We start from the raw sequence: 26,113 nt of genomic DNA on the forward strand, positions 1-26,113 counted from the left end.
ACAGATGCAGCAGGACACTATGTAACCTTTTCCCTGCACAGATGCAGCAGGACACTATGTAACCTTTCCCCTGCACAGATGCAGCAGGACACTATGTAACCTCTTCCCTGCACAGATGCAGCAGGACACTATGTAACCTTTTCCTTGCACAGATGCAGCAGGACACTATGTAACCTCTCCCCTGCACAGATGCAGCAGGACACTATGTAACCTCTCCCCTGCACAGATGCAGCAGGACACTATGTAACCTTTTCCCTGCACAGATGCAGCAGGACACTATGTAACCTTTTCCTTGCACAGATGCAGCAGGACACTATGTAACCTTTTCCTTGCACAGATGCAGCAGGACACTATGTAACCTCTCCCCTGCACAGATGCAGCAGGACACTATGTAACCTTTTCCCTGCACAGATGCAGCAGGACACTATGTAACCTTTTCCTTGCACAGATGCAGCAGGACACTATGTAACCTCTTCCCTGCACAGATGCAGCAGGACACTATGTAACCTTTTCCTTGCACAGATGAAGCAGGACACTATGTAACCTTTTCCCTGCACAGATACAGCAGGACACTATGTAACCTCTCCCCTGCACAGATGCAACAGGACACTATGTAACCTCTCCCCTGCACAGATGCAGCAGGACACTATGTAACCTTTTCCTTGCACAGATGAAGCAGGACACTATGTAACCTTTTCCTTGCACAGATGCAGCAGGACACTATGTAACCTTTTCCTTGCACAGATACAGCAGGACACTATGTAACCTTTTCCTTGCACAGATACAGCAGGACACTATGTAACCTTTTCCTTGCACAGATACAGCAGGACACTATGTAACCTTTTCCTTGCACAGATGCAGCAGGACACTATGTAACCTTTTCCTTGCACAGATGCAGCAGGACACTATGTAACCTTTTCCTTGCACAGATGCAGCAGGACACTATGTAACCTTTTCCCTGCACAGATGCAGCAGGACACTATGTAACCTTTTCCCTGCACAGATACAGCAGGACACTATGTAACCTTTTCCCTGCACAGATGCAGCAGGACACTATGTAACCTTTTCCCTGCACAGATACAGCAGGACACTATGTAATCTCTCCCCTGCACAGATGCAGCAGGACACTATGTAACCTTTTCCTTGCACAGATGCAGCAGGACACTATGTAACCTTTTCCCTGCACAGATACAGCAGGACACTATGTAACCTTTTCCCTGCACAGATGCAGCAGGACACTATGTAACCTTTTCCTTGCACAGATGCAGCAGGACACTATGTAACCTTTTCCCTGCACAGATGCAGCAGGACACTATGTAATCTCTCCACTGCACAGATACAGCAGGACACTATGTAACCTTTTCCCTGCACAGATGCAGCAGGACACTATGTAATCTCTCCACTGCACAGATACAGCAGGACACTATGTAACCTTTTCCTTGCACAGATACAGCAGGACACTATGTAACCTTTTCCTTGCACAGATGCAGCAGGACACTATGTAACCTTTTCCTTGCACAGATGCAGCAGGACACTATGTAACCTTTTCCTTGCACAGATACAGCAGGACACTATGTAACCTTTTCCCTGCACAGATACAGCAGGACACTATGTAACCTTTTCCCTGCACAGATGCAGCAGGACACTATGTAACCTTTTCCCTGCACAGATACAGCAGGACACTATGTAACCTTTTCCCTGCACAGATACAGCAGGACACTATGTAATCTCTCCACAGATACAGCAGGACACTATGTAATCTCTCCACAGATACAGCAGGACACTATGTAACCTTTTCCCTGCACAGATGCAGCAGGACACTATGTAATCTCTCCACAGATACAGCAGGACACTATGTAACCTTTTCCCTGCACAGATGCAGCAGGACACTATGTAACCTTTTCCCTGCACAGATGCAGCAGGACACTATGTAACCTTTTCCCTGCACAGATGCAGCAGGACACTATGTAACCTTTTCCTTGCACAGATACAGCAGGACACTATGTAAACTTTTCCTTGCACAGATACAGCAGGACACTATGTAACCTTTTCCCTGCACAAATACAGCAGGACACTATGTAACCTTTTCCCTGCACAGATGCAGCAGGACACTATGTAACCTTTTCCTTGCACAGATGCAGCAGGACACTATGTAACCTTTTCCCTGCACAGATGAAGCAGGACAGTATGTAACCTTTTCCCTGCACAGATACAGCAGGACACTATGTAACCTTTTCCCTGCACAGATACAGCAGGACACTATGTAACCTTTTCCCTGCACAAATACAGCAGGACACTATGTAACCTTTTCCCTGCACAGATGCAGCAGGACACTATGTAACCATTTCCTTGCACAGATGCAGCAGGACACTATGTAACCTTTTCCTTGCACAGATGCAGCAGGACACTATGTAACCTTTTCCCTGCACAGATGCAGCAGGACACTATGTAACCTTTTCCCTGCACAGATACAGCAGGACACTATGTAACCTTTTCCCTGCACAGATACAGCAGGACACTATGTAACCTTTTCCCTGCACAGATACAGCAGGACACTATGTAACCTTTTCCTTGCACAGATGCAGCAGGACACTATGTAACCTTTTCCCTGCACAGATGCAGCAGGACACTATGTAACCTTTTCCTTGCACAGATGCAGCAGGACACTATGTAACCTTTTCCCTGCACAGATACAGCAGGACACTATGTAACCTTTTCCCTGCACAGATACAGCAGGACACTATGTAACCTTTTCACTGCACAGATATAGCAGGACACTATGTAACCTTTTCCCTGCACAGATACAGCAGGACACTATGTAACCTTTCCCCTGCACAGATGCAGCAGGACACTATGTAACCTTTTCCTTGCACAGATGCAGCAGGACACTATGTAACCTTTTCCCTGCACAGATACAGCAGGACACTATGTAATCTCTCCACTGCACAGATACAGCAGGACACTATGTAATCTCTCCCCTGCACAGATGCAGCAGGACACTATGTAACCTTTTCCTTGCACAGATGCAGCAGGACACTATGTAACCTTTTCCCTGCACAGATACAACAGGACACTATGTAACCTTTTCCCTGCACAGATACAGCAGGACACTATGTAACCTTTTCCTTGCACAGATGCAGCAGGACACTATGTAACCTTTTCCCTGCACAGATACAGCAGGACACTATGTAACCTTTTCCCTGCACAGATGCAGCAGGACACTATATAATCTTTTCCCTGCACAGATACAGCAGGACACTGTAACCTTTTCCCTGCACAGATGCAGCAGGACACTATGTAACCTTTTCCTTGCACAGATGCAGCAGGACACTATGTAACCTTTTCCCTGCACAGATACAGCAGGACACTATGTAACCTTTTCCTTGCACAGATGCAGCAGGACACTATGTAATCTCTCCCCTGCACAGATACAGCAGGACACTATGTAACCTTTTCCTTGCACAGATGCAGCAGGACACTATGTAATCTCTCCCCTGCACAGATACAGCAGGACACTATGTAATCTCTCCCCTGCACATATACAGCAGGACACTATGTAGCCTTTTCCCTGCACAGATACAGCAGGACACTATGTAATCTCTCCCCTGCACAGATGCAGCAGGACACTATGTAACCTTTTCCCTGCACAGATGCAGCAGGACACTATGTAACCTTTTCCCTGCACAGATACAGCAGGACACTATGTAGCCTTTTCCCTGCACAGATGCAGCAGGACACTATGTAATCTCTCCCCTGCACAGATGCAGCAGAACACTATGTAACCTTTTCCTTGCACAGATGCAGCAGGACACTATGTAATCTCTCCCCTGCACAGATACAGCAGGACACTATGTAGCCTTTTCCCTGCACAGATACAGCAGAACATTATGTAACCTTTTCCCTGCACAGATGCAGCAGAACACTATGTAACCTTTTCCCTGCACAGATGCAGCAGGACACTATGTAACCTTTTCCCTGCACAGATGCAGCAGAACATTATGTAATCTCTCCCCTGCACAGATGCAGCAGGACACTATGTAACCTTTTCCTTGCACAGATACAGCAGGACACTATGTAATCTCTCCCCTGCACAGATGCAGCAGGACACTATGTAACCTTTTCCTTGCACAGATGCAGCAGGACACTATGTAACCTTTTCCCTGCACAGATGCAGCAGAACACTATGTAACCTTTTCCCTGCACAGATGCAGCAGGACACTATGTAACCTTTTCCCTGCACAGATACAGCAGGACACTATGTAACCTTTTCCCTGCACAGATGCAGCAGGACACTATGTAACCTTTTCCCTGCACAGATGCAGCAGGACACTATGTAACCTTTTCCCTGCACAGATGCAGCAGGACACTATGTAACCTTTTCCCTGCACAGATGCAGCAGGACACTATGTAACCTTTTCCCTGCACAGATGCAGCAGGACACTATGTAACCTTTTCCTTGCACAGATGCAGCAGGACACTATGTAACCTTTTCCTTGCACAGATACAGCAGGACACTATGTAACCTTTTCCCTGCACAGATGCAGCAGGACACTATGTAACCTTTTCCCTGCACAGATACAGTAGGACACTATGTAACCTTTTCCTTGCACAGATGCAGCAGGACACTATGTAACCTTTTCCTTGCACAGATACAGCAGGACACTATGTAACCTTTTCCCTGCACAGATGCAGCAGGACACTATGTAACCTTTTCCTTGCACAGATACAGCAGGACACTATGTAACCTTTTCCCTGCACAGATGCAGCAGGACACTATGTAACCTTTTCCCTGCACAGATGCAGCAGGACACTATGTAACCTTTTCCCTGCACAGATGCAGCAGGACACTATGTAACCTTTTCCTTGCACAGATGCAGCAGGACACTATGTAACCTTTTCCTTGCACAGATACAGCAGGACACTATGTAACCTTTTCCCTGCACAGATGCAGCAGGACACTATGTAACCTTTTCCCTGCACAGATACAGTAGGACACTATGTAACCTTTTCCTTGCACAGATGCAGCAGGACACTATGTAACCTTTTCCCTGCACAGATGCAGCAGGACACTATGTAACCTTTTCCCTGCACAGATGCAGCAGGACACTATGTAACCTTTTCCTTGCACAGATACAGCAGGACATTATGTAACCTTTCCCCTGCACAGATGCAGCAGGACACTATGTAACCTTTTCCCTGCACAGATGCAGCAGGACACTATGTAACCTTTTCCCTGCACAGATGCAGCAGGACATTATGTAACCTTTCCCCTGCACAGATGCAGCAGGACATTATGTAACCTTTTCCCTGCACAGATGCAGCAGGACACTATGTAACCTTTTCCCTGCACAGATGCAGCAGGACACTATGTAACCTTTTCCTTGCACAGATACAGCAGGACACTATGTAACCTTTTCCCTGCACAGATGCAGCAGGACATTATGTAACCTTTTCCCTGCACAGATACAGCAGGACACTATGTAACCTTTTCCCTGCACAGATACAGCAGGACACTATGTAACCTTTTCCCTGCACAGATACAGCAGGACACTATGTAACCTTTTCCCTGCACAGATACAGTAGGACACTATGTAACCTTTTCCTTGCACAGATGCAGCAGGACACTATGTAACCTTTTCCTTGCACAGATTCAGCAGGACACTATGTAACCTTTTCCTTGCACAGATACAGCAGGACACTATGTAACCTTTTCCCTGCACAGATGCAGCAGGACACTATGTAACCTTTTCCTTGCACAGATGCAGCAGGACACTATGTAACCTTTTCCCTGCACAGATGCAGCAGGACATTATGTAACCTTTTCCTTGCACAGATGCAGCAGGACATTATGTAACCTTTTCCTTGCACAGATACAGCAGGACACTATGTAACCTTTTCCCTGCACAGATACAGCAGGACACTATGTAACCTTTTCCCTGCACAGATGCAGCAGGACACTGTGTAACCTTTTCCCTGCACAGATACAGCAGGACACTATGTAATCTCTCCCCTGCACAGATACAGCAGGACACTATGTAACCTTTTCCCTGCACAGATGCAGCAGGACACTGTGTAACCTTTTCCCTGCACAGATACAGCAGGACACTATGTAATCTCTCCCCTGCACAGATGCAGCAGGACACTATGTAACCTTTTCCCTGCACAGATACAGCAGGACACTATGTAACCTTTTCCTTGCACAGATACAGCAGGACACTATGTAACCTTTTCCTTGCACAGATGCAGCAGGACACTATGTAACCTTTTCCTTGCACAGATACAGCAGGACACTATGTAACCTCTCCCCTGCACAGATACAGCAGGACACTATGTAACCTCTCCCCTGCACAGATGCAGCAGGACACTATGTAACCTTTTCCTTGCACAGATACAGCAGGACACTATGTAACCTTTTCCCTGCACAGATGCAGCAGGACACTATGTAACCTTTTCCTTGCACAGATGCAGCAGGACACTGTGTAACCTTTTCCCTGCACAGATACAGCAGGACACTATGTAACCTTTTCCCTGCACAGATGCAGCAGGACACTATGTAACCTTTTCCCTGCACAGATGCAACAGGACACTATGTAACCTTTTCCCTGCACAGATACAGCAGGACACTATGTAACCTTTTCCTTGCACAGATGCAGCAGGACACTATGTAACCTTTTCCCTGCACAGATGCAGCAGGACACTATGTAACCTTTTCCCTGCACAGATGCAGCAGGACACTATGTAACCTTTTCCCTGCACAGATACAGCAGGACACTATGTAACCTTTTCCTTGCACAGATGCAGCAGGACACTATGTAACCTTTTCCCTGCACAGATGCAGCAGGACACTATGTAATCTCTCCACTGCACAGATGCAGCAGGACACTATGTAACCTTTTCCCTGCACAGATGCAGCAGGACACTATGTAGCCTTTTCCCTGCACAGATGCAGCTGGACACTATGTAATCTCTCCACTGCACAGATGCAGCAGGACACTATGTAACCTTTTCCCTGCACAGATGCAGCAGGACACTATGTAACCTTTTCCCTGCACAGATGCAGCAGGACACTATGTAACCTTTTCCCTGCACAGATGCAGCAGGACACTATGTAACCTTTTCCCTGCACTGATGCAGCAGGACACTATGTAACCTTTTCCCTGCACTGATGCAGCAGGACACTATGTAACCTTTTCCCTGCACAGATACAGCAGGACACTATGTAACCTTTTCCTTGCACAGATGCAGCAGGACACTATGTAACCTTTTCCCTGCACAGATGCAGCAGGACACTATGTAATCTCTCCACTGCACAGATGCAGCAGGACACTATGTAACCTTTTCCCTGCACAGATGCAGCAGGACACTATGTAACCTTTTCCCTGCACAGATGCAGCAGGACACTATGTAACCTTTTCCCTGCACAGATGCAGCAGGACACTATGTAACCTTTTCCCTGCACTGATGCAGCAGGACACTATGTAACCTTTTCCCTGCACTGATGCAGCAGGACACTGTGTCCCCTCGGTTCCCCCCGTCTTCCTCCTCAGATGCTGGCTGTGGGGGGCTTACCATGCCGTCTGAGCAGGTGGAGCGGGGGCTGGAGGCGTCGGAGTCCCCGCTGTAGCGCTCCAGCACGGGGCAGCAGCTGTCCTCCTGCTCCCGGAGCAGCGCCTGCAAGCTCTCGATGTAGCGGATGGCGTTGCGCAGGATCTCCACCTTGGGCAGCCTTTGGTTGGGGTTACTGGACGTGCATCTTTTCAGAGTCTCGAAAGCCTCGTTGACTTTGCTGAGTCGCCTCCTCTCCCTCATGGTGGCTGCCTTTCTGCGGTCTGCATTGGTGGTCTTTCTCTTGCACGCTTTACAAGCCCATAGCAGGCATCTTCCTGCCTGGTGGTGGCCACTGGGGGCTCGGACGTGCTCGTCTTCAGTATGGTGCTGGTGGTCTTCAGGCTTCAGCAGAGTAACGTGCACTAGCCTGGGGTCCAGGTCCTCAAAGAACTGCATGTCTGAAGTGTTAAAGCAGGGGTCATCATAGAAGTCCTCAGCAGCAGAGAAGGAGCAGAGGGAGTTGTCAGCCTGAACCTCCATGTCCCGGAGAGGGGGTGACAGCAAGTCCATGGAGACCACCAGACAGAATGCCGCAAGTGCTGGGAGGACTCCACAAGAAGAAGAGGCAAGTTCTCCAGACCAGCAGCTGGCCCCCTTTATACATGGACGGGGGTCTCCTGGGGGGTCTCACTTCACACTTGTCTTATGATCGCCAATCGGCGATCACAGCGGGCGAAGGCGTGAAGCAGAAGCCTCTGATTGGCAGACAGTTTAAATCCCAGAGAAAAGTTCTTATCTCCAGAAGTACATAGAATCTGAAGGAATCTGGTGCAACGGGAGAGGACCATGGACGGATCTCCCCAGTACTGAGGGTAATCACCATGGACGGATTTCCCCAGTGCTAAGATTATTCACCATGGACGGATCTCCCCAGCGCTGAGAGTAATCACAATGGACGGATCTCCCCAGTGCTGAGAGTAATCACAATGGACGGATCTCCCCAGTACTGAGGGTAATCACCATGGACGGATTTCCCCAGTGCTGAGATTAATCACCATGAAAGGATCTCTCCAGTGCTGAGGGTAATCACCATGAATGAACAGATCTCCCGAGTGCTAAGATTAATCACCATGGACGGATCTCCCCAGTGCTGAGGGTAATCACCATGGACGGATCTCCCCAGTACTGAGGGTAATCACCATGGACAGATTTCCCCAGTGCTGAGGATAATCACCATGGACGGATCTCCCCAGTGCTGAGATTAATCACCATGAAAGGATCTCTCCAGTGCTGAGGGTAATCACAATGGACGGATCTCCCCAGTGCTGAGAGTAATCAACATGAACGGATCTCCCTAGTGCTAAGATTAATCACCATAGACGGATCTCCCCAGTGCTGAGAGCAATCACCATGGACGGATCTCCCCAGTGCTGAGGATAATCACCATGGACAGATCTCCCCAGTGCTGAGAGTAATCACCATAGACGGATCTCCCTAGTGCTGAGAGTAATCGCCATGGACGGATCTCCCCAGTACTGAGCGTAATCACCATGGACGGATCTCCCCAGTGCTGACGGTACTCACCATGGACGGATCTCCCCAGTGCTGAGAGTACTCACCATGGACGGATCTCCCCAGTGCTGAGAGTAATCGACATGGACGGATCTCCCCAGTGCTGAGAGTAAATCGCCATGGACGGATCTCCCCAGTGCTGAGCGTAATCACCATGAACGGATCTCCCCAGTGCTGACGGTAATCACCATGGACGTTTCTCCCCAGTGCTGAGGATAATCACCATGGACGGATCTCGCCAGTGCTGAGAGTAATCACCATGGACGGATCTCCCCAGTGCTGAGAGTAATCACCATGGATGATCGGATCTCCCCAGTACTGAGAATAATCCCCATGGACGGATTTCCCCAGTGCTGAGATTAATCACCATGAAAGGATCTCCCCAGCGCTGAGGGTAATCACCATGGATGAACAGATCTCCCTAGTGCTAAGATTAATCACCATGGACGGATCTCCCCAGTGCTGAGGGTAATCACCATGGACGGATCTCCCCAGTACTGAGGGTAATCACCATGGACGGATTTCCCCAGTGCTGAGGATAATCACCATGGACGGATCTCCCCAGTGCTGAGATTAATCACCATGAAAGGATCTCTCCAGTGCTGAGGGTAATCACAATGGACGGATCTCCCCAGTGCTGAGAGTAATCAACATGAACGGATCTCCCTAGTGCTAAGATTAATCACCATAGACGGATCTCTCCAGTGCTGAGGGTAATCACCATAGACGGATCTCCCCAGTGCTGAGAGCAATCACCATGGACGGATCTCCCCAGTGCTGAGAGTAATCACCATAGACGGATCTCCCCAGTGCTGAGGATAATCACCATGGACAGATCTCCCCAGTGCTGAGAGTAATCGCCATGGACGGATCTCCCCAGTACTGAGCGTAATCACCATGGATGGATCTCCCCAGTGCTGACGGTAATCACCATGGATGGATCTCCCCAGTGCTGAGAGTACTCACCATGGACGGATCTCCCCAGTGCTGAGAGTAATCGCCATGGACGGATCTCCCCAGTGCTGAGAGTAAATCGCCATGGACGGATCTCCCCAGTGCTGAGCGTAATCACCATGAACGGATCTCCCCAGTGCTGACGGTAATCACCATGGACGTTTCTCCCCAGTGCTGAGGATAATCACCATGGACGGATCTCGCCAGTGCTGAGAGTAATCACCATGGACGGATCTCCCCAGCGCTGAGGGTAATCACCATGGATGAACAGATCTCCCTAGTGCTAAGATTAATCACCATGGACGGATCTCCCCAGTGCTGAGGGTAATCACCATGGACGGATCTCCCCAGTACTGAGGGTAATCACCATGGACGGATCTCCCCAGTACTGAGGGTAATCACCATGGACGGATTTCCCCAGTGCTGAGGATAATCACCATGAAAGGATCTCTCCAGTGCTGAGGGTAATCACAATGGACGGATCTCCCCAGTGCTGAGAGTAATCACCATGGACGGATTTCCCCAGTGCTGAGAGTAATCACCATAGACGGATCTCCCCAGTGCTGAGGATAATCACCATGGACAGATCTCCCCAGTGCTGAGAGTAATCGCCATGGACGGATCTCCCCAGTACTGAGCGTAATCACCATGGACGGATCTCCCCAGTGCTGAGAGTACTCACCATGGACGGATCTCCCCAGTGCTGAGAGTAATCACCATGGACGGATCTCCCCAGTGCTGAGAGTAAATCGCCATGGACGGATCTCCCCAGTGCTGAGCGTAATCACCATGAACGGATCTCCCCAGTGCTGACGGTAATCACCATGAACGGATCTCCCCAGCGCTGAGGGTAATCACCATGGATGAACAGATCTCCCTAGTGCTAAGATTAATCACCATGGACGGATCTCCCCAGTGCTGAGAGTAATCACAATGGACGGATCTCCCCAGTGCTGAGAGTAATCAACATGAACGGATCTCTCTAGTGCTAAGATTAATCACCATAGACGGATCTCCCCAGTGCTGAGGGTAATCACCATGGACGGATCTCCCCAGTGCTGAGGACAATCACCATGGACGGATCTCCCCAGTGCTGAGAGCAATCACCATGGACGGATCTCCCCAGTGCTGAGAGCAATCACCATGGACGGATCTCCCCAGTGCTGAGAGTAATCACCATAGACGGATCTCCAGAGTGCTGAGGATAATCACCATGGACAGATCTCACCAGTGCTGAGAGTAATCACCATAGACGGATCTCCCTAGTGCTGAGAGTAATCGCCATGGACGGATCTCCCCAGTACTGAGCGTAATCACCATGGACGGATCTCCCCAGTGCTGACGGTAATCACCATGGATGGATCTCCCCAGTGCTGAGTGTAATCACCATGGACGGATCTCCCCAGTGCTGAGAGCAATCACCATGGACGGATCTCCCCAGTGCTGAGAGCAATCACCATGGACGGATCTCCCCAGTGCTGAGGGTAATCACCATGGACGGATCTCCCCAGTGCCGAGGAAGCCCCATGGACGGATGTCCCCAGTGCTGAGGGTAATCATCATGGACGGATGTCCCCAGTGCTGAGGGTAATCATCATGGACGGATTTCCCCAGTGCTGAGAGTAATCATCATGGACGGATTTCCCCAGCGCTGAGAGTAATCACCATGGACGGAGCTCCCCAGCGCTGAGGGTAATCACCATGGACGGATCTCCCCAGTGCTGAGAGCAATCACCATGGACGGATCTCCGCAGTGCTGAGGGTAATCACCATGGACAAAATTCCCCAGTGCTGAAGGTAATCACCATGGATGGATCTCCCCAGTGCTGAGGGTAATATCAATGGACGGATCTCCCCAGTGCTGAGAGTAATCACCATGGACAAAATTCCCCAGTGCTGAAGGTAATCACCATGGACGGATCTCCCCTGTGCTAAGAGTAATAACCATGGACGGATCTCCCCAGTGCTGAGGGTAATCCCCATGGACGGATCTCCCCAGTGCTGAGAGTAATTACCATGGACGGATCTCCCCAGTGCTGAGGGTAATCACAATGGACGGATCTCCCCAGTGCTGAGAGTAATCAACATGAAAGGATCTCCCCAATGCTGAGTGTAATCACCATGGATGGATCTCCCCAATGCTGAGGGTAATCACCATGGATGAACAGATCTCCCCAGTGCTAAGAGTAATCACCGTGGACGGATCTCCCCAGTGCTGAGGGTAATCATCATGGACGGATTTCCCCAGTGCTGAGAGTAATCACCATGGACGGATCTCCCCAGTGCTGAGAGTAATCACCATGGACGGATCTCCCCAGTGCTGAGATTAATCACCATGGACGGATCTCCCCAGTGCCGAGGAAGCCCCATGGACGGATCTCCCCAGTACTGAGAGTAATCACAATGGACGGATCTCCCCAGTGCTGAGAGTAATCACCATAGACGGATCTCCCCAGTGCTGAGGGTAATCACCATGGACGGATCTCCCCAGTGCTGAGGGTAATCACCATGGACGGATCTCCCCAGTGCTAAGAGTAATCACCATGGACGGATCTCCCCAGTGCCGAGGAAGCCCCATGGACGGATGTCCCCAATGCTGAGGGTAATCATCATGGACGGATCTCCCCAGTGCTGACGGTAATCACCATGGACAAAATTCCCCAGTGCTGAGGGTAATCACCATGGATGGATCTCCCCAGTGCTGAGGGTAATCACTATGGACGGATCTCCCCAGTGCTGAGAGTAATCACCATGGACAGATCTCCCCAGTGCTGAGAGTAATCACCATGGATGGATCTCCCCAGTGCTAAGAGTAATCACCATGGACGGATCTCCCCAGTGCTGAGGGTAATCACCATGGATGGATCTCCCCAGTGCTAAGAGTAATCACCATGGACGGATCTCCCCAGTGCTGAGGGTAATCACCATGGACGGATCTCCCCAGTGCTGAGGGTAATCACCATGGACGGATCTCCCCAGTGCTAAGAGTAATCACCATGGACGGATCTCCCCAGTGCCGAGGAAGCCCCATGGACGGATGTCCCCAGTGCTGAGGGTAATCATCATGGACGGATTTCCCCAGTGCTGAGAGCAATCACCATGGACGGATCTCCCCAGTGCTGAGATTAATCACCATGGACGGATCTCCCCAGTGCTGAGAGTAATCGCCATGGACGGATCTCCCCAGTGCTGAGAGTAATCGCCATGGACGGATCTCCCCAGGACTGAGAGTAATCACCATGGACGGATCTCCCCAGTGCTGAGCGTAATCCCCATGGACGGATCTCCCCAGTGCTGACGGTAATCACCATGAACGGATCTCCCCAGTGCTGACGGTAATCACCATGGACGTTTCTCCCCAGTGCTGAGGATAATCACCATGGACGTTTCTCCCCAGTGCTGAGGATAATCACCATGGACGGATCTCCCCAGTGCTGAGAGTAATCACCATGGATGGATCTCCCCAGTACTGAGAGTAATCACCATGGATGGATCTCCCCAGTACTGAGAGTAATCACCATGGACGGATCTCACCAGTGCTGAGGGTAATCACCATGGACGGATCTCCCCAGTGCTGAGGAAGCCCCATGGACGGATCTCTCCAGTGCTGAGAGTAATCACAATGGACGGATCTCCCCAGTGCTGAGTGTAATCACCATGGATGGATCTCCCCAGTGCTGAGGGTAATCACCATGGATGAACGGATCTCCCCAGTGCTGAGAGTAATCACCATGGATGGATCTCCCCAGTGCTGAGAGTAATCACCATAGACGGATCTCCCCAGTGCTGAGAGTAATCACCATGGATGGATCTCCCCAATGCTGAGGGTAATCACCATGGACGGATCTCCTCAGTGCTGAGGGTAATCACCATGGACGGATCTCCCCAGTGCTGAGAGTAATCACCATGGACGGATCTCCCCAGTGGTGAGAGCAATCACCATGGACGGAACTCCCCAGTGCTGAGAGTAATCACCATAGACAGATCTCCCCAGTGCTGAGGGTAATCACCATGGACGGATCTCCCCAGTGCTGAGGGTAATCACCATGGACGGATCTCCCCAGTGCTAAGAGTAATCACCATGGACGGATCTCCCCAGTGCCGAGGAAGCCCCATGGACGGATGTCCCCAATGCTGAGGGTAATCATCATGGACGGATCTCCCCAGTGCTGAGGGTAATCATCATGGACGGATTTCCCCAGTGCTGAGGGTAATCACCATGGGCGGATCTCCCCAGTGCTGAGGGTAATCACCATGGACGGATCTCCCCAGTGCTGAGGGTAGTCACCATGGACGGATCTCCCCAGTGCTGACGGTAATCACCATGGACAAAATTCCCCAGTGCCGAAGGTAATCACCATGGATGGATCTCCCCAGTGCTGAGGGTAATATCAATGGACGGATCTCCCCAGTGCTGAGAGTAATCAACATGAAAGGATCTCCCCAGTGCTGAGGGTAATCACCATGGATGAACAGATCTCCCTAGTGCTAAGATTAATCACCATGGACGGATCTCCCCAGTGCTGAGAGTAGTCACAATGGACGGATCTCCCCAGTGCTGAGAGTAATCAACATGAATGGATCTCCCCAGTGCTGAGAGTAATCACCATGGACGGATCTCCCCAGTGCTGAGAGCAATCACCATGGACAGATCTCCCCAGCGCTAAGAGAAATCACCATGGACGGATCTCCCCAGTGCTCAGAATAATCACCATGGACGGATCTCCCCAGTGCTAAGAGTAATCACCATGGACGGATCTCCCCAGTGCTGAGGGTAATCACCATGGACGGATCTCCCCAGTGCTGAGAGCAATCACCATGGACGGATCTCCCCAATGCTAAGAGTAATCACCATGGACGGATGTCCCCAGTGCTGAGGGTAATCACCATGGACGGATGTCCCCAGTGCTGAGGGTAATCACCATGGACGGATCTCCCCAGTGCTGAGGGTAATCACCATGGACGGATTTCCCCAGTGCTGAGAGTAATCACCATGGACGGATCTCCCCAGTGCTGAGATTAATCACCACGGACGGATCTCCCCAGTGCTGAGAGCAATCACCATGGACGGATCTCCCCAGTGCTGAGGGTAATCACCATGGACGGATCTTCCCAGTGCTGACGGTAATCACCATGGACAAAATTCCCCAGTGCTGAAGGTAATCACCATAGATGGATCTCCCCAGCGCTGAGGGTAATCACCACGGACGGATCTCCCCAGTGCTGAGGGTAATCACCATAGACGGATCTCCCCTGTGCTAAGAGTAGTAACCATGGACGGATCTCCCCAGTGCTGACGGTAATCAACATGGGCGGATCTCCTCAGTGCTAACGGTAATCACCATGGACGGATCTCCCCAGTGCTGACGGTAATCACCATGGACGGATCTCCTCAGTGCTAAGAGTAATCCCCATGGACGGATCTCTCCAGTGCTGAGGGTAATCCCCATGGATGGATCTCCCCAGTGCTGAGGGTAATCACCATGGATGAACAGATCTCCTCAGTGCTAAGAGTAATCCCCATGGACGGATCTCTCCAGTGCTGAGGGTAATCACCATGGACGGATCTCCCCAGTGCTGAGGGTAATCACAATGGACGGATCTCCCCAGTGCTGAGAGTAATCAACATGAAAGGATCTCCCCAGTGCTGAGTGTAATCACCATGGATGGATCTCCCCAATGCTGAGGGTAATCACCATGGATGAACAGATCTCCCTAGTGCTAAGATTAATCACCATGGACGGATCTCCCCAGTGCTGAGTGTAATCACCATGGACGGATCTCCCCAGTGCTGAGAGCAATCACCATGGACGGATTCCCCAGTGCTGAGATTAATCACCATGGACGGATCTCTCCAGTGCTAAGAGTAATCACCGTGGACGGATCTCCCCAGTGCCGAGGAAGCCCCATGGACGGATCTCCCCAGTGCTGAGGGTAATCATCATGGACGGATTTCCCCAGTGCTGAGAGTAATCACCATGGACGGATCTCCCCAGTGCTGAGAGTAATCACCATAGACGGATCTCCCCAGTGCTGAGGGTAATCACCATGGACGGATCTCCCCAGAACTGAGGGTAATCACCATGGACGGATCTCCCCAGAGCTAAGAGTAATCACCATGGACGGATCTCCCCAGTGCTGAGGGTAATCATCATGGACGGATCTCCCCAGTGCTGAGGGTAATCACTATGGACGGATCTCCCCAGTGCTGAGGAGTAAATCTCCTCAGTGCTGAGATTAATCACCATGGATGGATCTCCCCAGTGCTGAGGGTAATTACCATGGACAGATCTCCCCAGTGCTGAGAGTAATCACCATGGATGGATCTCCCCAGTGCTAAGAGTAATCACCATGGACGGATCTCCCCAGTGCTGAGAGTAATCACCATGGATGGGTCTCCCCAGTGCTGAGGGTAATCACCATGGACGGATCTCCCCAGTGCTGAAAGTAATCACCATGGACAGATCTCCCCAGTGCCGAGGAAGCCCCATGGACGGATGTCCCCAGTGCTGAGGGTAATTACCATGGACGGATCTCCCCAGTGCTGAGAGTAATTACCATGGACGGATCTCCCCAGTGCTGAGGGTAATCATCATGGACGGATTTCCCCAGTGCTGAGAGTAATCACCATGGACGGATCTCCCCAGTGCTGAGAGTAATCATCATGGACGGATTTCCCCAGTGCTGAGAGTAATCATCATGGACGGATTTCCCCAGCGCTGAGGGTAATCACCATGGATGAACGCATCTCCCCAGTGCTGAGGGTAATCACCATGGACGGATCTCCTCAGTGCTGAGAGTAATCCCCATGGATGGATCTCCCCAGTGCTGAGGGTAATCACCATGGATGAACAGATCTCCCTAGTGCTAAGAGTAATCACAATGGACGGATCTCCCCAGTGCTGAGCGCAATCACCATGGACGGATCTCCCCAGTGCTGAGAGCAATCACCATGGACACATCTCCCCAGTGGTAAGAGTAATCACTATGGACGGATCTCCCCAGTGCTGAGGGTAATCACCATGGACGGATCTCCCCAGTGCTGAGAGCAATCACCATGGACGGATCTCCCCAGTGCTAAGAGTAATCACCATGGACGGATCTCCCCAGTGCCGAGGAAGCCCCATGGACGGATGTCCCCATTGCTGAGGGTAATCATCATGGACGGATTTCCCCAGTGCTGAGGGTAATCACCATGGACGGATCTCCCCAGTGCTGAGATTAATCACCATGGACGGATCTCCCCAGTGCTGAGAGCAATCACCATGGACGGATCTTCCCAGTGCTGAGAGCAATCACCATGGACGGATCTTGCCAGTTCTGATGGTAATCACCATGGACAAAATTCCCCAGTGCTGAAGGTAATCACCATGGATAGATCTCCCCAGCGCTGAGGGTAATCACCACGGACGGGTCTCCCCAGTGCTGAGGGTAATTACCATGGACGGATCTCCAGTGTGCTAAGAGTAATAACCATGGACGGATCTCCCCAGTGCTGAGGGTAATCACCATGGACGGATCTCCTCAGTGCTAAGAGTAATCCCCATGGATGGATCTCTCCAATGCTGAGGGTAATCCCCATGGACAGATCTCCCCAGTGCTGAGAGTAATCACCATGGACGGATCTCCCCAGTGCTGAGAGTAATCATCATGGACAGATTTCCCCAGTGCTGAGAGTAATCATCATGGACGGATCTCCCTAGTGCTAAGATTAATCACCATGGACGGATCTCCCCAGTGCTGAGAGTACCCAACATGAACGTATCTCCCCAGTGCTGAGTGTTATCACCATGGACGGATCTCCCCAGTGCTGAGAGCAATCACCATGGACGCATCTCCCCAGTGCTGAGAGTAATCACCATGGACGGATCTCCCCAGTGCTGAGATTAATCACCATGGACGGATCTCTCCAGTGCTAAGAGTAATCACCGTGGACGGATCTCCCCAGTGCCGAGGAAGCCCCATGGACGGATCTCCCTAGTCCTGAGGGTAATCGTCATGGACGGATTTTCCCAGTGCTGAGAGTAATCACCATGGACTGATCTCCCCAGTGCTGACGGTAATCACCACGGACAAAATTCCCCAGTGCTGAGGGTAATCACCATGGATGGATCTCCCCAGTGCTGAGAGTAATCACCATGGACTGATCTTCCCAGTGCTGAGGGTAATTACCATGGACGGATCTCCCCAGTGCTGAGAGTATTCTCCCCAGTGCTGAGATTAATCACCATGGACGGATCTCCCCAGTGCTGAGAGTAATCACCATGGCTGGATCTCCCCAGTGCTGAGGGTAATCACCATGGACGGATCTCCCCAGTGCTGAGAGTAATCACCATAGACGGATCTCCCCAGTGCTGAGAGTAATCACCATGGATGGATCTCCCCAGTGCTGAGAGTAATCACCATGGATGAACGGATCTCCCCAGTGCTGAGGGTAATCACCATGGACGGATCTCTTCAGTGCTAAGAGTAATCCCCATGGATGGATCTCCTCAGTGCTAAGAGTAATCCCCATGGACGGATCTCCCCAGTGCTGAGATTAATCACCATGGACTGATCTTCCCAGTGCTGACGGTAATCACCATGGATGGATCTCCCCAGTGCTGAGGGTAATTACCATGGACGGATCTCCCCAGTGCTGAGAGTAATCACCATGGATGATCGGATCTCCCCAGTGCTGAGGGTAATCACCATGGACGGATCTCCTCAGTGCTAAGAGTAATCCCCATGGATGGATCTCCTCAGTGCTAAGAGTAATCCCCATGGACGGATCTCCCCAGTGCTGAGTGTAATTTCCATGGACGGATCTCCCCAGTGCTGAGGGTAATCACAATGGACGGATCTCCCCAGTGCTGAGTGTAATCACCATGGATGTGTCTCCCCAATGCTGAGGGTAATCACCATGGATGAACAGATCTCCCTAGTGCGAAGATTAATCACAATGGACGGATCTCCCCAGTGCTGAGAGTAATCACCATGGATTGATCTCCCCAGTGCTGAGATTAATCACCATGGACGGATCTCCCCAGTGCTGAGAGTAATCACCATGGACGGATCTCCCCAGTGCTGAGATTAATCACCATGGATTGATCTCCCCAGTGCTGAGATTAATCACCATGGATTGATCTCCCCAGTGCTGAGATTAATCACCGTGGACGGATCTCTCCAGTGCTAAGAGTAATCACCGTGGACGGATCTCCCCAGTGCCGAGGAAGCCCCATGGACGGATCTCCCCAGTGCTGAGGGTAATCACCATGGACTGATCTCCCTAGTGCTGAGGGTAATCACCATGGACTGATCTCCCCAGTGCTGAGATTAATCACCATGGACTGATCTTCCCAGTGCTGAGATTAATCACCATGGACGGATCTCTCCAGTGCTAAGAGTAATCACCGTGGACGGATCTCCCCAGTGCCGAGGAAGCCCCATGGACGGATCTCCCCAGTGCTGAGGGTAATCACCATGGACGGATCTCCCTAGTGCTGAGATTAATCACCATGGACTGATCTTCCCAGTGCTGACGGTAATCACCATGGACAAAATTCCCCAGTGCTGAGGGTAATCACCATGAATCGATCTCCCCAGTGCTGAGGGTAATCACCATGGATGGATCTCCCCAGTGCTGAGGGTAATCACCATGGACGGATCTCCCCAGTGCTGAGGGTAATCACCATGGACGGATCTCCCCAGTGCTGAGGGTAATCACCATGGATGGATCTCCCCAGTGCTGAGGGTAATCACCATGGACGGATCTCCCCAGTGCTGAGGGTAATCACCATGGACGGATCTCCCCAGTGCTGAGGGTAATCACTATGGACGGATCTCCCCAGTGCTGAGAGTAATCACCATGGATGGATCTCCCCAGTGCTGAGGGTAATCACCATGGACGGATCTCCCCAGTGCTGAGAGTAATCACCATGGATGAACGGATCTCCACGGCGCTGAGGGTAATTACCATGGACGGATCTCCCCAATGCCGAGAGTAATCACCATGGATGGATCTCCCCTGTGCTGAGGGTAATCACCATGGACGGATCTCCCCAATGCCGAGAGTAATCACCATGGACGGATCTCCCCAGTGCTGAGAGCAATCACCATGGACGGATCTCCCCAGTGCTGAGGGTAATTACCATGGACGGATCTCCCCAGTGCTGAGAAGGCTGGAAGGATCCAAAACGGTTTCCCCAAGTCACACAGTGTAAGGTCAATGCCACCAAATACTAATGACATGGAGGAAACGTCACTGTGCAGAAAGGAATAACAATGCCTGAAAACATTCTCTCTCTCTTCTTATTCTGGCATTCAGCAAATAGAAATAATTTTGGTTCTTAATTGACCGAAAACGGGAAAGGTTTATTCTGATTTCATTTAAGAGCAGAATACCAAACTCCATAGATAACGAAGCATCTGTGAAACGTGCGTTAGGTGTGTGGTCAGCATTAACTATGTAATGTATTACTATGTACATGTATTGTGAATTTTTGCTGTTTTGATGATGGTTGGCTGCAGTGACCATGTACAATATGGTTATAGGAATTATTTTTTATTATGTGCAATAATTGTTGATGTGCAATATTTCCCATTTAATATGACTTCGGGAATTACATATATTTATATATAATTTTTTGATGTGCAATTTCCCATTCAACATTACTTGATGTGCAATAATATATAGACATAATTAATATTTAAAACGGACACTTATTTATGTGCACATCTTTCTTTGATTTACAGTGGGGGAAAAAGTATTTATTCATCCCCCAATTGTGCAAATTATCCCCTTATAAAGATGAGGGAGCCCTGTAATTGACATCAGAGGTGACCACAACTATGAGAGGCAAAATGAGAAAACAAATCTAGAAAATCGCTGCGTGTGATTTGGAAGATTTTATTTGCAAATTATGGTGGAAAATAAGTATTTATTCACCGAAAAACATGCAAAATTTCTGTCTCTCACAGACTTGTAACTTCTTTTTTGAGTCTCCTCTGTCCTCCACTCATTACTTGTAGTAATGGCACCTGTTTGAACTGGTTATCAGTATAAAAGACACCTGTCCACAACCTCAGTCACACTCCAAACTCCACTATAGTGCAGACCAAAGAGCTGTCGAAGGACACCAGAAACAAAATTGTAGCCCTGCACCAGGCTGAGAAGACTGAATCTGCAATAAGCAAGCAGCTTGGTGTGATAAAATCAACTGTGGAAGCAAAAATAAGAAAATAGAAGACATATAAGACTACTGATAATCTGGCTTGATCTGGGGCTCCATGCAAGATCTCACCCCATGGGGTCAAAATGATCACAAGAACGGTGAGCAATAATCCCAGAACCACACGGGTAGACCTAGTTAATGACCTGCAGAGAGGCGGGACCACTGTAACAAAGGCTACCATCAGTAACACACTACGCTGCCAGGGACTCAGATTCTCCAGTGTCAGACATGTCCCCCTGCTTAAGCCAGTACATGTCCGGGCTCGTCTGAAGTTTGCTAGAGATCATTTGGATTATCCAGAAGAGTATTGGGAGAATGTCATATGGTTTGATGAAACCAAAGTAGAACTGTTTGGTAGAAACACAACCCGTTGTATTTGGAGGAGACAGAATGCTGAGTTGCATCCAAAAGAACACCATACCGACTGTGAAACATGGGGGTGGTAACATCATGCTTTGGGGCTGTTTCTCTTCAGAGGGACCAAGACGACTGATCCGTGTACATGAAAGAATGAATAGGGCCATGTATCGTGAGATTCTGAGTGCAAACCTCCTTCCATCAGCAAGGGGAGTGAAGATGGAATGAGACTGGGTCTTTCAGCATGATAATGATCCCAAGCACACCGCCAGGTCAACGAAGGAGTGGCTTCATAAGAAGCATATGAAGGTCCTGGAGTAGCCTAGCCAGTCTCCAGATCTCAACCCCATAGAAAACCTTTGGAGGTCCATGTTGCCTAGCAACAGCCCCAAAACATCACAGCTCTAAAGGAAATCTGCATGTAGGAATGGGCAACATACCACCAACAGTGTGTGCCAATCATGTGAAGACTGACAGAAATGTTTCACCTCTGTCATTGCCAACAAAGTATATAACAAAATATAGAGATGAACTTTTATTATTGACCAAATACTTAATTTTCCACCCTAATTTGCAAAAAAAATCTTAAAATAAAAAATCTTAAAATCAGAGGCTGTGATTTTCTGGATTTTCTCATTTTGTCTCATAGTTGTGGTCACCTCTGATGTCAGTTACAGGCCGACCTCATCTTTATACGGGGGAGAACCTGCACAATTGGGGCTGAATGACTTGATTTCCCCACTGCATCTGGTCTTTGATGCGGTTTTTGTACTGTAAATAGTTCTGTCACCTCTTTTTTGGGGGGCCGTGCTCACACCACCACTTTTGTACTGTTTGTGATGTCGGTTTTTGTTTGAATTATGTTTTTAAATAATTTTTTCAAAAAATAAACAAGATTTTTTAAAATAAAAATTATTTATTGTCGATGTCCAAATACTATATATTTTTTTGTTTTTTGTAAATGTTCAGTATTTTTAGACTTATTTATAAGGTACATTTGGGAATGCAGAATATAGGTATTCATTACATTCATAAGAAAGAGTATAAACAAATCATTTTATTAAGGGCATGAAAGAATTGCACAAGAAAACAGAGTGTTTATAAAAACAAAGACAGGGCAATGTGATGCAAGAAGGAGGGTCAGAGAAATGCACATACAAATGCCAACACATTGAAAGCATGTGTTAATAGCCACTAGAGGGCGCTCATGTAGAATTCTACATGCAAGTAAGTGCAGTCAAATGTGTGGACCCAGGCCACACCGCACCCCAAGCCACACCGCACCCCAGGCCACACCGCACCCCAGGCCACACCGCTCCCCAGGCCACACCGCACCCCAGGCCACACCGCACCCCAGGCCACACCGCATCCCAGGCCACACCGCATCCCAGGCCACATCGCACCCCAGGCCACACCGCACCCCAGGCCACACCGCACCCCAGGCCACACCGCACCCCAGGCCACATCGCACCCCAGGCCACATCGCACCCCAGGTCACATCGCACCCCAGGCCACATCCCATCCTAGGCCACATCACATCACAGGTCACACCGCACCCCAGGTAACACCGCACCCCAGGCCACACCGCACCCCAGGCCACACCGCACCCCAGGCCACACCGCACCCCAGGCCACACCGCACCCCAGGCCACATCGCACCCCAGGCCACATCGCACCCCAGGCCACACCGCACCCCAGGCCACACCGCACCCCAGGCCACACCGCACCCCAGGCCACATCGCACCCCAGGCCACATCGCACCCCAGGTCACATCGCACCCCAGGCCACATCCCATCCTAGGCCACATCACATCCCAGGTCACACCGCACCCCAGGTCACACCGCACCCCAGGCCACATCGCATCCCAGGCCACACCGCACCCCAGGCCACACCGCACCCCAGGCCACACCGCACCCCAGGCCACATCGCACCCCAGGCCACACCGCACCCCAGGTCACACCGCACCCCAGGTCACACCGCACCCCAGGCCACATCGTATCCCAGGTCACACCGCACCCCAGGTCACACCGCACCCCAGGTCACACCGCACCCCAGGCCACATCGTATCCCAGGCCACACCGCACCACAGGCCACACCGCACCCCAGGCCACACCGCACCACAGGCCAAACCGCACCCCAGGCCACACCGCACCCCAGGCCACACCGCACCCCAGGCCACACCGCACCCCAGGCCACACCGCACCCCAGGCCACACCGCACCCCAGGCCACATCGCACCCCAGGCCACATCGCACCCCAGGCCACACCGCACCCCAGGCCACACCGCACCCCAGGCCACACCGCACCCCAGGCCACATCGCACCCCAGGCCACATCGCACCCCAGGTCACATCGCACCCCAGGCCACATCCCATCCTAGGCCACATCACATCCCAGGTCACACCGCACCCCAGGTCACACCGCACCCCAGGCCACATCGCATCCCAGGCCACACCGCACCCCAGGCCACACCGCACCCCAGGCCACACCGCACCCCAGGCCACATCGCACCCCAGGCCACACCGCACCCCAGGTCACACCGCACCCCAGGTCACACCGCACCCCAGGCCACATCGTATCCCAGGTCACACCGCACCCCAGGTCACACCGCACCCCAGGCCACATCCCATCCTAGGCCACATCACATCCCAGGTCACACCGCACCCCAGGTCACACCGCACCCCAGGCCACACCGCACCCCAGGCCACACCGCACCCCAGGCCACACCGCACCCCAGGCCACACCGCACCCCAGGCCACATCGCACCCCAGGCCACATCGCACCCCAGGCCACACCGCACCCCAGGCCACACCGCACCCCAGGCCACACCGCACCCCAGGCCACATCGCAGCCCAGGCCACATCGCACCCCAGGTCACATCGCACCCCAGGCCACATCCCATCCTAGGCCACATCACATCCCAGGTCACACCGCACCCCAGGTCACACCGCACCCCAGGCCACATCGCATCCCAGGCCACACCGCACCCCAGGCCACACCGCACCCCAGGCCACACCGCACCCCAGGCCACATCGCACCCCAGGCCACACCGCACCCCAGGTCACACCGCACCCCAGGTCACACCGCACCCCAGGCCACATCGTATCCCAGGTCACACCGCACCCCAGGTCACACCGCACCCCAGGTCACACCGCACCCCAGGCCACATCGTATCCCAGGCCACACCGCACCACAGGCCACACCGCACCCCAGGCCACACCGCACCACAGGCCAAACCGCACCCCAGGCCACACCGCACCCCAGGCCACACCGCACCCCAGGCCACACCGCACCCCAGGCCACACCGCACCCCAGGCCACACCGCACCCCAGGCCACATCGCACCCCAGGCCACATCGCACCCCAGGCCACACCGCACCCCAGGCCACACCGCACCCCAGGCCACACCGCACCCCAGGCCACATCGCACCCCAGGCCACATCGCACCCCAGGTCACATCGCACCCCAGGCCACATCCCATCCTAGGCCACATCACATCCCAGGTCACACCGCACCCCAGGTCACACCGCACCCCAGGCCACATCGCATCCCAGGCCACACCGCACCCCAGGCCACACCGCACCCCAGGCCACACCGCACCCCAGGCCACATCGCACCCCAGGCCACACCGCACCCCAGGTCACACCGCACCCCAGGTCACACCGCACCCCAGGCCACATCGTATCCCAGGTCACACCGCACCCCAGGTCACACCGCACCCCAGGTCACACCGCACCCCAGGCCACATCGTATCCCAGGGCACACCGCACCACAGGCCACACCGCACCCCAGGCCACACCGCACCACAGGCCAAACCGCACCCCAGGCCACACCGCACCCCAGGCCACACCGCACCCCAGGCCACACCGCACCCCAGGTCACACCGTACCCCAGGCCACACCGCACCCCAGGCCACACCGCATCCCAGGCCACACCGCATCCCAGGTCACACCGCACCCCAGGTCACACCGCACCCCAGGTCACACCGCACCCCAGGTCACACCGCACCCCAGGCCACACCGCCCTGCACCTCCACATGCGTTTCGCATCAGCTTCATCAGGAGGTCTTAGCATTTGCCTCCTATTTCTCACTTACTTGGTATTTTGTTTATCTGTATACTTTCTATAACAGAATAATTTACTGCCTATTAGGACGTTTGTGCTTTTAATTCCGGGACTGCTGTGCAATATTTTGCAATATTCCATCTTTAGATATACCACTCTTGTATGTGCATTTTTCTGACCCTCCTTTTTTGATCACATTGCCCTGTCTTTGTTGTCTTTGTTTTTATAAACACTCTGCATTTTCTAGTGCAACTCTTTCATGTCCTTAATAAAATGATTGTTTATTCTCTTTCTTATGAATTTGTTTATTTAGACATCATTTAAAAACATGCTCTGATGAAAGTCAACTATAGTCACAATTATTCTGATTGCAAGTCAGATAGTGAGAAAAACCTGCAGTGGGGGAGT

General features: G+C 51.6%; 1 protein-coding gene across 2 annotated transcripts in view; it reads right to left on the reverse strand.

The window, feature by feature from the left end:
- MYOD1 (myogenic differentiation 1) overlaps positions 1–8,163 on the reverse strand; it is an 81,469-nt gene extending 73,306 nt beyond the window's left edge. For both annotated transcript variants that reach the window (XM_075327015.1, XM_075327016.1), the window contains exon 1: positions 7,570–8,163. In XM_075327015.1, the coding sequence (XP_075183130.1) occupies positions 7,570–8,118 (549 nt within the window). In that variant the 5' untranslated portion in view covers positions 8,119–8,163. The remainder of the gene's footprint in view (positions 1–7,569) is intronic.
- Positions 8,164–26,113: the final 17,950 nt, after the last annotated feature.

Source organism: Anomaloglossus baeobatrachus, chromosome 10 (genome assembly GCF_048569485.1).
Source record: "Anomaloglossus baeobatrachus isolate aAnoBae1 chromosome 10, aAnoBae1.hap1, whole genome shotgun sequence".
NCBI lineage: Eukaryota > Metazoa > Chordata > Amphibia > Anura > Aromobatidae > Anomaloglossus > Anomaloglossus baeobatrachus.